The following is a 13,029-nucleotide window of genomic DNA, read 5'->3' as shown; positions in this document are numbered from 1 at the left end:
ATTCACTGGACTTTGTCCTGCAGCTCCTATGGCTCACATCCCCACCAAATCTGCAAGGGAGAGGTACCACATTCTGCTAGTATTTTCAAACTGGAATCTGGGGAATTCCAGTGGCTAGAATTTATCCTAGAATATAGAGATAATATTTGCAGAAATGCATGTATTTTCTTATTGCTGAATACACGTGTGCTGAATGCATGTATTTCTTATTATCTCAGCCAAAGTGGATGCCATTTAATTGGGAAGTACTAACAGACAGGCTAAAGCAGATGATGAAGCAAAGGTTATTCTGGTTTCCTAAGAATTCCCCAAACTTTCAGCTATGTCTCCCTATCTCCCACTCTAGCAGCAAAGTGTGCAATCTCTATGGAACAATTGATCTTCCATATGAATCCTCATATCTTCCTGCAAACCTGCCTCCTTCTGCAGTTTGTTTCCAGGATTTGATCTTTATTTAGGAAATTATCACTGCAATGTAGATAAGTCGGAGAGGGCATCAGATTTTGAACCTTGGCTAAAAACTCTTCTGTAATCAATTTTTATGATTTACTCACAAGGCTGCATAATTAGAACACTGCAGCTCTGTACATGGGACTCAGAAAGGTGAGATTTAAGCAGGCAGTAGGAAGGTTGAGAAACCCATACCTCTAAACCACCCCAAGTGTCAGCTGTTTCATTTCTTAGCTGCTTCTGTTAAAATTTAAATTTTGCTGTCTACTTTCACCCTCTACCCTGAATTTGATGCACATATTTTTAAGCATCCTGGTCAGGGTTATAAACCTGGCAGCCTCTGTCCTTCACATGAGCAGGCACTGCGTGATAGGCAGAGAAACTACTGAAAATGAAAATGATGAACAGCAGAGACTTTTCATGTTGAATGACCACCCTCCAAGATCAAAGAATGAGTGTTTTATCTCTCTTTTTTCTAGTTGATGCCCATAAAGCTCTTCCTGATATAAAATAATCTCAGTAACAATACACCATTTCCATCTGGCATTTACTGTTATTCCTAATGGGCCTAAATCCTTCTTGCACAGCACACCCCAAAGCCATGAAAATGGATAAAACCTCCTGCTACAAAGTAGTTGTGGTTGGGAACCTTTCCCACACATTTGCTTTCCCTGTTCCACCTTTCTCCCCAGTAGTTCTTTATGCAGGAGTCTCTGTGTAGCAGTAGGTCCCTTTTGATTTCCCTGCACAACCCAGAAACTCATTGTGCTTTGTTTTCCTCTGACTTTACTCATCTGTCAGGTCACTGATCATATTTCATGAGTTCTTGCCATTACAAAAACAGTGACACCCATATCTGTGACACTTGGGTCTCTTCCCAGCTTTTCTGACAAATGGCCTTCACTGGGCTTTCTTGGACAAGACTGAGGTCTTCAGAACTCTCATTTTCACTCCCAAACATCCAGATATCCTGCTGGGCTAACACAGGCATGTTTAATAAATAAAATCCTGCAGTTTTTCTGCACTCAATCAGGTCTTTTGTAACTGTAAGGAAATGACTGGAAGATGTGCTTGTTATATAGCACACATTTAAGGCAATCAAATGGTGTAAGGAAGGGTCAAGAGTTAAGGTGTAAAGTATTTTCATGAGTACAGAAATACAAGTGAACTTTTAACTGTATAAATTTTTCTTAATGTGCAAAATTCCTGGTATTTCACCTCTGTTTTTGTCAGTAACAAAATAAACCCTGTCTATTGAAAACTACACTTTCTTTGCTTGCATGATCCTTGCAGGCCAAGATAAGGCATTTTTGGCAGTTGAATGCATTATAACTTCCAGCATTCCACTTCAATACATTGTGTTTAAACATTACATAGTGTTTATTGAAGCCATAGTGCTGTAAAAGACATTTACATCCCTTCATAAACACTTCAACAAGTTTTTTGCCAGCACCATAAAAAGACAAATGCCACTTTAACCTGAGCACTTCATCTCTAAATCCTTCCTCTGTCTGGATATCACCTAGTTTGAGTTCTTGTCCTGGTTTAAGCTCAGATGGTGATGAAGTCTCACAGAGCCTTTGTTCACTCTGCTCACCAGTGGGATGGGGAGGAGAATTGGAAAAGGGTAAAACCCACTGGTTGAGATAAGAACAGTAATAATGATAATGTAAAAAGAAGAAGAAGAGGAAGAAGAGGAGGAAGAAGAAGAAGAAGAAGAAGAAGAAGAAGAAGAAGAAGAAGAAGAAGAAGAAGAAAAAGAAGAAGAAGAAGAAGAAGAAGAAGAAGAAGAAGAAGAAGAAGAAGAAGAAGAAGAAGAAGAAGAAGAAGAAGAAGAAGAAGAAGAAGAAGAAGAAGAAGAAGAAGAAGAAATAAAACAAAAGGAAGATATTTGTTGTGGAACACAATTGCTCACCACTCACTGATGGATGCCCATCCCATCCCATCCCATCCCAGGTGCCTCCCAGTTTATTCACCAAGCACAACATTCCATGTTTTGGAATATCCCTTTGCCCAGTTCTGGTCAGCTGTCCTGGCCATGATGCCTCCTGGTTTCTTGTGCAGCTCTTCCCTGGAAGAGCAGGTGAAAATAAAAACCACAGAACTGTTTCAGCAGCTGGGAAGAAAAATAACTCTATTCCAGCAGGAACCAGAAAAATCTTCCCCCTTATTAACCTGCCTGTAGCATCTCCTATCACCATTCTATCCTCAGTCCTTCCACTTCACTTTCTTATTTTAGCAAAATCTGTGATTTCTCCTTAGTAGAATCAGCCAGTAACTGTCTGCTTACAAGGTTGAAATTGTAGGTACCTCACACACATCACAGCATTCATTTGTAAAACATCCAAATCCAGCTATGTCTTGCCTCAAGTCACTTATCTGCACACTGACTTCCTTTCTTGTCCTCACCTGCTTCTGCCTGTTGTTTCACCTTGATTATTTTTCCAGCTTTTCCCCCAAATTCCTTCTCTGTCATGTCTCAACTTCTGTTTTGCTCTGCTTTTTTATTCCTTGCCTCCATGCATATCACCTTCCCCTGGTTTTCTTGGCTTTGGGCTCTGTTCACAACTCTGTTTGCTGTCGGTGATTATGCTACAACTACCTCCTCTGGAGTGTCAGGTATGATGCTGGCACACCATCTGCTCATTTATTTCTTTAGGTCATGACACATTCCCTCCTTTTCCATGCTTTTCCTTCTGGAGAGCTGTGAGCCTGCTCCTCTCCCTGGCCGGCTCGAACAGCAGTGAGAGCAAAACGCTCACCTGCGAGGGCTCTGATCTGCCAGCCCTGCATTTACAGACACATTTGCACTTGTTAAAGTCCTCTGCTATCTCATTATTTCTCTCCCCAACACCAAGGCAGACAAGTTATCAACAAACACTCATTTCACTGGGGACACAAGGTATCTGCTCTTGTAGCAAACATTTTTTTCAGGATTTTGTAAGGACTACAAATAAGTATTAGAGTATTATTTGAGAGGCTTAGGGGGATTTTTGTGAGTGTAATTTAGGAGAACAGGATTTCTCAGAGAAACCTCTGAAAATATTTCACTTCAGAACCTTGCTATCAAACTCACAATAGCACAAACACTGGGTAAAACGAAGAAAACTCCCTGAAACTTTCTCATTTTATGCAGAGTGATATAACATCACCATGACCTCCCCCTGCATGGAGAAGCTACCAGAAATGCAAATGATTTTAAAGCTAAAGAGTGTCACCTGTACAATGGCAGATACAATCTCTAAAGAGGTCTCTTATTCCTACACAGATACTTTATTGACATGGAAAGAACTTTAAAACCCATAAATAGCAGAATAATCCATTCTGCTGCCCTGTCCCCATTAGACGACGGAGGAGCTCGGTGCTCTCACTCTGACTTTAAGCTGTGGTGTTACATCACTCCTGCGTAGTCTCCTGCAGATCCCATCATCACACATCTCTAAAGTTAGTAAAGCTGCCTCCAGGCTGTATTTCAAATGCAACCCACCCAAGACAGCAAGGCCAGCTGTACATTAGAACCTCCCTCCTCTTTAGCACAGATACTAACTGTCTGAGTTCTTCCCAGCCCACTACTGCAATCCCTTTTCAGCTCCAACATGGGCCCAGTCAATCCAGACAAATATACTCAACTCCCACTGAAATCAAGGATAAATGAGGACTTCCCGCCCTGTGGAGGCTGAGCTAAGTTCACACAAAATGAGGGTGAAGCCTGAGGACAAATCTCAGCGTGTAACACTTTCCCTTGGAGCAGACACTGCCCACGTTGAACACCAGGTCAGTGGGAGGGGACATGGACCATGGGGACTGCTCAGTGCAGCAGCCAAAGAGCAGCTAAAACACCCAGCTGCTGTTTCCTGAAATAAAGTGGTTTAGTATCTTGGTATGTAGACCCTGAAATTTACTCCTAAACAAAGAAACCCTCAGTAGCAGGGAAAGCTGTGTGTTCATGTGCCTGCCTCCCATGCCTGGGCACACTCCTTGGTGCTCTTGGAATGATTTACTAGCTGTGCCTAGGCTCTTGGGTATCCGCACACGGCTGGCTGGTGTCTAACACTGAATGATGAATATCTGCCACTTTCTAGCAAATTTTAGCTGCTGGAGGACCAAGGTAAATTTCAAGTCTAACTTTTGAATAAAACCTTTGGTTTCTCTTTTTGATTTCAATCCTTAAAGTCTGGACAGAAAATAGTATTTTAACTAAAAAGAACAGCAGCTTTTAAAAAATCCTAAGAGCATGGGATGGAGCAGAAAGGCCTTTCCCAGCTGCAGCATTTGTCTTTGGGGACAGTAATTCATAAACCAGAAAAAGTCAGAACAGGCCTGAGGCTTCTGAAGCTACAGGTGCCTGAAATAGCTCCTGAGGGATTTTCTGATACCTTAATGTTGGACAGTGAGCATAGTTCTGCCCTCTCCAAGCATACCTTAGAATCCCTCACCATGTCTAACACAGGCAATAGTTGTTTAGAAGCTTTCCCGAAGACCACAAATTTTGAGTGTATTTTTTAGCAAGCAAAAAACCCAGGAATACTTTTGAGTGGGTGTCCACAGCTGAGATTTTTGCCTACGCTTTGCAAAAGGAAATTTTGCTCTTTTCTCTGAGTGACAGCTCTTAGTGACCAGGCCATAAAATTATACCAATGGTACTTTTAAATTGATCTAAAGTCTGTTCATTTGTGCAGTGCACATTTAAAGCCACATTATTGTAAGATGCTCCAGCAATGAAATTCAGCATTAGCAATTCAGTTCATTAAAGAGGATATTTTAGTAGGTTCTTTCTTTCATAGCTATTACTCTGTCTAAAGTGAGAAAAACCTCAGTCAAATTAATAAAACTAACAACTCATCACACATATACTGCCTCTCTGTGCAGTCTGCTCTGCTCTCACCAGTTTGGCAGCCAAGGAAAGATGTATGGGAGCCAAATTCCCTCTTGCATAACCACACAAACCTGCACGAGGATGCGTTTAGCCCATTCAGTGCTTGTAACCATGGTTTCATTTACTGAAAGTTACTCTGAAAATTCCAAGTTTTAGTCAATCATCAAGCCATTCCCCAGATCAGAGAGCAGCCACCTAGCTCAGCTGTGCTTCAGGTTCAGAGGGGCTGTGCTTTGGGATGGTTTCACTGTCGCTCTGTTACAAACACCTCAGCATCACTGTTGGATGCTCTGGGACACAACTTCCCTGGAGAGCCCTGTCTGCTCCCAAAACTTTACACCCAGCTCTCTGCTCCAACACCTAAATGCCTTTTCTCATTCCCTTTTGGAAGCAGCAGTCCCTGACACACTGCCCTACTGACAGGCAATCAGTAAGGCTTTACAAAATAAGATTGGCTCACAGCTTCCCTTTTTGGTTTTCAGCAGGAATTCAGTGTTGGATTCAAACTGATTTTGCAGAGATACCCAGCATGAAGAATTGCAGTTCAGTTCCATGGAACACAGAATTTCCATCCTTCTCAAGGATAGCTTACCAGGGGCTGTGCCCAGGTGGTCAGTGGGTCTTACCTGTCCTCTCACCTCCCATTTGTCAGCTGTGAGACCCAAGCAATGTCCATGCCCTTGCTCCTCCTGGATGACACTCAGTAACTATTAACCCCTATAAAAGAGATCCTCACCAACCTGATTTCCACCTCATCTCACAGGTTCCCATTCAGGTAATGGCTTAAACATTCATCTAACTTAAAGAAGTTAAGATGGTTCCTTATTGACTTTAAAAGGACTATTCATATGTATGAAGTACAAGGCTGGATCAAGCCTTGAGACCAAGGCATGAGTTGGAAGACAGAACTCCAGGGACTGGAACAGACAGAGTCAGGTCAGCTCAATTGACTCTTCAAATCATCCAAAAGAAGGAGTCTCAGAGGAGGGCTGGGAGTGCTGGGGAAATGATCTGTCACTGCCTTGGCTTTAGACATAACCAGCTGATTTAGGGAAGGAGGAATTCTCCCAGACTCTGACAGAGAAGATGAAGGTGAGAAGTAAAAGGACACAGGGTGCTGAATTTCTATTTTTCACTCACTTTAGTACAAGACTTAGAACAACTGGCAGCTGATCTATTCATCACCAATGAATCACACAGAAGTACAGAAAGCAGTTCCTTCCCAGAGTAAATCTTGGATCTACTTTTCCTTTTCCAGAATCAACCCTTGCCCTTTGCCCAGCCCTGTTACTGTGGGAGAAGCCCAGGCTCATACGACTCCAGCCCTTTTCCATAAGCTTGCAGCACCTCCCAAGTAATTAGTTCATGGAAGCTGAGAGGATACAGGATACACATGCCTCAAAAAGTGCAGGGAAACTGCCACAAACGACAGGGCAGATATAAACAGCTTCAGCAAGAAACAAAATATTCCCACTGAATGAAAAGTGGTGGATTAGCCTGGTCTAATGCAGCCGAATTATCTGTGCAAAAATACGTGCAGGACATGCTGCTGTGCCACCAACAGCACTGCACAGCAGCTTGTGTTTACAGCTCATTCCCTGTCACAGGCTGTCCTGCGTGGGCTGGGCCTGGGAAGAGCTGCTGCCACAGAGCCTGGGAACACAAAAAACCCAGGGCCTGAGCCCTGGTGCGTGGGCCCAACATCCAGCAGAGGCAAAAATTAAACACAAGCTGTTTACCTGATTACACCAGTTCAGCAGTGATTGAAGGGAGACGGGTGTTTTTTAAGTTTAAGGAAGAGCAAATTGTTAGAACTGAGAGACAGAAATCAATTCCACTCTGTAATTGCTATGGAAAGATCCTCGTATGAGCCTCACTGGAGTTTGATTTTGTACATTTGCATCTCTTTGCATGATGCAGTTGTCACTGAGTCTGCAAATCACATCAAAATTAAGCTGTAATTTGAGCTTGGCTTAAATGAAAAGTGTGCTAAAACTTTGAAGTCCACATGCTATGGATATGTAATCCTGTTTCAGCTAAAGCAATAATTAAGACTGGATTGCAATTGCAGTTTAGCAACTTCAAACAGATCTTTAGAAACTGCCTCTAAACCCAGCTGGAATGGCAAATGAAGCACTTGGGCTGTGGGGAAACATGAACATTGTACCTGGTTCTGTGACCTCATCTGGTGCTTGGGTACAGCAGTGACTGAGCTACAAACACCGCAGTGACAAATTCCCAGACAAGAGCCATGGGCAAGTGTCCCTGAGGGACAGGCTCTGGATCTAAGCAGTAGCCCACTAACAGCTTAGAAGAGCTGTGGTCTTGCACCTTCGCCCTTCTTTGGCAGACTCTGGTGGTTTCCTGGTCACTCCTATCCTAAAAATCTGAGGATGAAAACTCAGCTAATGATTCTGGCAGATCAGCTTCCCACATGAATTTTGTTTGAGTCTGAATTCATGAACCAGGGATCTTTCCTTTGAACTTCATTTCCTCTTCAGAAATAGTTCAAAGCAGTTGGAGATCATGAATGCCAAAACCAACCCTGAAAACCAACACAGCCTCACTTTAAAACACTTCATTTTTCTCCTGAGAGTTCTGCTGTTGCTTTCCATGGCTTGTCAAACAACCCCGTTCAGATTTAGCACAGGATCTGCTGTTCCCATTCATCACGAGTCTCAGGACTGAGGCACTCCAGCTGCTCCAGGGCTATACCCTTAAAAGTGATCTTGCTGTGATGTTACAACAACCTGTTGTTATGACCTTGGCTATTTTTGACAAAGAGATAAAGATGAAATAGGTTCTTGTTCTTAATGACAGCTTGTACAAAACATCCTTTCTGAGGAAAACTGTGTTATCCATATGTATAGTTATGGATCAGGCTATGCCAGACAGCAGCACTATAATCTCTCTCCCCCAGGTGACACAGCAAGAAAGATGTTTGGGTGTTATTATGCCAACATCTCTTTAATTACACTTTGGGCAAGTACTGTGTTTTCTCTCAAAACTAATAACAAATCAAAAACTTTGAAAACCATTTTATTTTTTCACTACAACCTCAGTGTTTGTTTATGTGAAAATGTCTCAACCTGGCACACACACATTTTGGAAGATTTTTTAGCTTTTAACTCAGGGTTCTTGCCCTGAACTTTCTTTTTCCTACCTGTTGCCTCATTTTGAGAATGCCCTATTAGCAATAAAGATTTCTGTGACCCTCCTCACAATAAATTATGCTCATGAGAGTCAAAATGATCTTTAATAAAATTACCTGATTAACATCTTGAAAGAAAGACCACCTTCTTCCTTACAGGCCTGATGATTTCAATTAGAGATTTGCATAGATTTCACTGATTTTTTTTTTAGCTGTTTCTTTAAAACTAACTTAACAACCACCTAAATTCTTAAAGCATGAAGAGAAGATGAAAAGTCCTACTTGTGTAAGGACAAGCTTAAATTCTTTGCTGGATGGGGGCCTAAGGGCCTGTAAATACAGATGGCTGTGAGCAAGACCCAGAAGAAGCCAGGTAACCACCAACAGGCAATTATATCCCCACCAGAACTTCCAGCCATACTGTTTGAAGCTAATTGCTTTGAAATAATTGGAAAGGTGAGCAGGTAAGTTCACACAGAGCATTTGCAATCTTGCTTTGTATTTAAAAAACCAGCAGTCCAGATTGCGTGGACAAAACAGGCATGATTCAATAAAATAAGTTAAAAGGGAAGGGAAAGGTATGCAGTGGTTTTAAAAAAAGATTTTCCTTTTAATTTTTAGCATCATTAAAATGCTGAAAACATTTTGGTCAAGAGCTTCTTTAGTTAATACCTCATTACTTCTCTTTTTATTGTTATGGTAATCAAGCCTTAATATATTGCAGCTTTATAGCATGAAATCAAGGCTAGGCCTGTGGGCATGGACAGATGTACAACAGCATGCAGTAAAACACAGGTACAGAGACCTGCAGAGCTGAATATGGCACTGGGGTTTTTTATAATTGTTTAGCAATTCATCTGAAGTTATTTTAACCTTGACAACAGATGAACTCTAACATATACCATGATCAGTCACTGGAAAGCTGCACTGAAAAACAAGTTTTGGAACTGTTGTTTTACAGGCTGGGTTTTAGGAAGGCATGAAACCAAGTCTGAGCAAGATGATTAAATTGTTTGCATGACTACAGGCTGTAGCTGTATTCAAAAAGCTGTATTTAATTGAAAATATTTTAGCCAAGGGAGAATGGTAACATGAGGTGCTGCATTTTACACCAGAATTTTGCCTCTCCATGGGAAATTGAGGCTCAGTGTCAGAATTCAGACCCTCTCCAGGCATAGACACACCAAAAAAGAAAATTATTTGATCTGAATTCTGGTTCTGAAGTGGCACTTGAACCTTGTGCTGGAGCTTTGCTTATGGTTGAATTTCACCCATCAAATCAAGTGAAAGTTAGAAACGACTTTTTGAAAATTTTAATGGCTATGTCTGCAGTGTGTTGAAATTGTATCTCAGAAAGAGTGAGCATCCTTACATCTTCCCCAAGTAAATGACAACACATGACCCCCAGTGTCAGGGAGGCTCCACTTCTCAGCAGTGCTTTCAGGAGAAATCATTCAGGAAACCATTCCAGCTCCTAGGAGCTTTGCTAAATTTAAAGGGAGTGTTTTGGCTGGCGATCCCTCTCCCAGTGAAAGCATTTCAAACAGCCAACATGAAAAGCAATATGCCTGTGATTGCATCAAATCCCTAATCCTGAGGAATGCATTAGGATCTTCTCAAGCCCCATGGGTTTGGGATGGCACCATTCGCCACCAGGCTTGGTTTCTCCCAAGCACACCCTGCAGGAACATCCCAAGCAGCCTTTGTCCCTGCAAACATGTGACCTTCACTGGTTACCCAATAGTCATGAAGGAACAAGAAGAAAATAGGTGACAGATAATTCCAGTAGAAGTGAAAATTATTTTCCACATTATAACCGCATAACAGTAAAATATGATTTAACACATGGATCATGTATCAGAAAATACAGGTTAACCTCAGGCAAAGCTTCCAGATTTCCCCTTTCTTGGAAATACTGGGAGTAACAATGTTCCTTTAAATCTCTGAATTTAAACAAGATCTCCTAACAATGAAGAGTCCAGTCACCCAAATTTCTAGTGTCAAGCACAAAGGTGAGCAGCTCTCAGGTGCAGTAAAATTGACTTTGCCTCCTAGGAGCATTTCACTGGGCACATGTTACCCAGCATATAACAAGTGGAATGAAAGACAATGGGCACTACAGGCCAGCAAACACTAATTATATTAATAAAATGAAAGCTTAAATTTCGAAGCTAATCCTGGGCTATCATTTATAAAAGTTAACAGGGCATATTTAATTTAGGAATTGGCTAACACTTCTCTTTCCACCGCTGAAACCTCATAAATGAAATATACTGGATCCCTGCCCAGTGCGGAAATAAAAGTTATGAATAATGTTTCTATCTCAATCATTGTCAGTGCTTTAATATTCCTAATTACTTTAAAAAGCTAAATATTCAATATAGGAAAAACCTTCTTTTTCTTTTATCTCCACTTGCAAGATTAGAGCAATTTAATAAGAGTCACTGGGTAGTTTTAGTCCACAAGACCATTCTGTATTTTGACATCTTATCCTTTCCTGGTCATTTTTACACAGAATGAAGTGCTTGTTACTCTGTGAGTGCACATGTGTATAAATGTATAACCCATATCTGTTTGTCCTTATTATCTTAGTCTTTTTTTATTTTTTTTTTTTAACTTCTGTTAGTGCACATGCACTGTACAAATACTCACTGTTAGGTTAAACTAAATCTAGTACTAAGAATAATCAAAACATTAAATGAGCTCCTGAGAATCTATACAATATATGACAATTGATGGTATTATTTTTCTTTTTAAAAATCTTTTTAAAGATATATATTCAATATGTCATGATGCTGAGTTTTTCCCTTGTTCAGGTAATCCCAAAATGTTGCTTCAAACCCCATAGTATGGCCTTTGTTTCCATCCTTGGAATTGTATGATTCCAGAATGGTTTGGGTTGGAGAGACCTCACTGATCATGTCATCCCAACCCCTGCAATGGGCAGGGATGCCACCCCCACACCAGGTTATTCAGGACTCTGTCCAACCTGACCTTGAACACTCCCAAGGCTGGAGCATCCACATCCCCTCTGGATTAAAGTCTTTCCTCCCTGCTCCCTTCCTATTCCCTTTTCTGCTGGAATCGAGGGGATATTCAGCAGAGCTGCAGACAAAACCCCAGGAACCCATTCAGCAATGAGACCCTCTGCCTTCAGCCTCTGGTTGTGTCCACCCTCAGGCACATTTACCTCCCATCCCCTTCTAACTCCTCCCTCTATAGATCCCTCCTCTGTTACCTTCTTGCCTGGTAAGGATGCTTCTTTCTTAAGATCCCAATCAATTTGGGAGAAAGGAAGGAAGCCAACACAAAACTAAATGTCCATTCAGTTTCATTTCACAGCATCTCTCCACAAGCAGCTTTATTTACTTGCCTGATGCACAAATTGACTCAATTTAACAAGCTTATTCCTGTTATGTCAATAATGTCTCATGCCTGTGTTACATCACACTTGGATGTTTGTGCTGCCTGTTCCATTCCAGCATGAACCAACCACTTAAACTCACCATTCCCAATTAAGAGAGTTTAAACACAGCCTTGCCAGCTGAAAGAAGTGAAAGCCTCCAGTGTGGATTAATTCCCTAGCAAAAGGTGCAGAACTCCCAACTCCCATTTCCCTAACTTTGGCAGTATGGATTTAAGGAATGGATTGTAAGTCAGAGGAGAGAATCTGGGCTGCCTGAAAAGTCAATGGCAAAAACTCCCACTGGCTTGAACAGGACAAGAATTCTATCTGGAAAGAGTGCTTTCCAAACAGCTCCAACACTCCACACAGTATTTCATTAAGAATGTGCTGTATTAAAGATTTGAGAGAGAAAAAATTCTTTATAGAGCTCTATTATTTGTCCTGGTATCCTAATAACAGAACCAAAAGCATTAACAGCATCCCCTACTACATTTCACATTTCTTTGCAAAACACTACCAAGAAAGTCCAATGTCATTATCCTAGGAATGAGTATTCTCGCATATTCATAGAACCACTGAATGATCAGGGTTGGAAGGGACCTTTAAAGGTCATTTTGTTCCAGCCCAATATGAATCCTTACAAAATAACCAGCAGAAAACCCTCATTTTTCCATTCAAAGCATCCAAGTTCTAAGGTCACTGCTTTATAAGGCCTGTTTTATAATAGCAATACATACTTTTTATCATATTTTGGTATCTTTACTCACCACTTGAGCAATCAGTCCCTCCCCAGCCTGGTTCACAGTGACACGTGTCAGGAGAGACACATCTTCCATGCACACACTCCTCTGTGCACAGTGCTGTTGAAGGAAACAACACACAGCATTGTAAACATATTAAGTGGTTGCTAAACATACCCTAAGCAATGCCTTAGAGAGCAATATTTTGTTTAAAAATATTAAACAAATCAAACACACAAAAAAATAATTACTTGTTAGATTTAATTATTGCTAAGTGACCAAAATAAAGTATAGGTCTCTTGACAGCAATAAATTCATTTGTCACTTCAGCCTTGTGATGAAAAACTTGTACACCAGAAATTCCTTTGGTTAGCAGTTTTGCTTTGTAATAAAGTTTTTACCAAAC

The 13,029-nt window shown here is 41.1% G+C and overlaps 1 protein-coding gene across 11 annotated transcripts in view; it reads right to left on the bottom strand.

Moving 5' to 3' along the window:
• MEGF11 (multiple EGF like domains 11) overlaps positions 1 to 13,029 on the bottom strand; it is a 266,626-nt gene that overhangs the window by 153,548 nt on the left and 100,049 nt on the right. For all 11 annotated transcript variants that reach the window (XR_013775891.1, XM_079318187.1, XM_079318184.1 and 8 more), the window contains one exon: positions 12,651 to 12,743. Coding sequence is in view for 10 of the 11 variants with exons in the window: in XM_079318187.1 (XP_079174313.1) it covers positions 12,651 to 12,743 (93 nt within the window). In the remaining variant the exon portion in view is untranslated. The remainder of the gene's footprint in view (positions 1 to 12,650; positions 12,744 to 13,029) is intronic.

The sequence above is a fragment of the Erithacus rubecula genome (assembly GCF_903797595.1).
Source record: "Erithacus rubecula genome assembly, chromosome: 14".
Lineage (NCBI taxonomy): Eukaryota > Metazoa > Chordata > Aves > Passeriformes > Muscicapidae > Erithacus > Erithacus rubecula.
The sequence above is the reverse complement of the archived record's forward strand: the minus strand, read 5'-3'. Positions and strand labels throughout refer to the sequence as shown.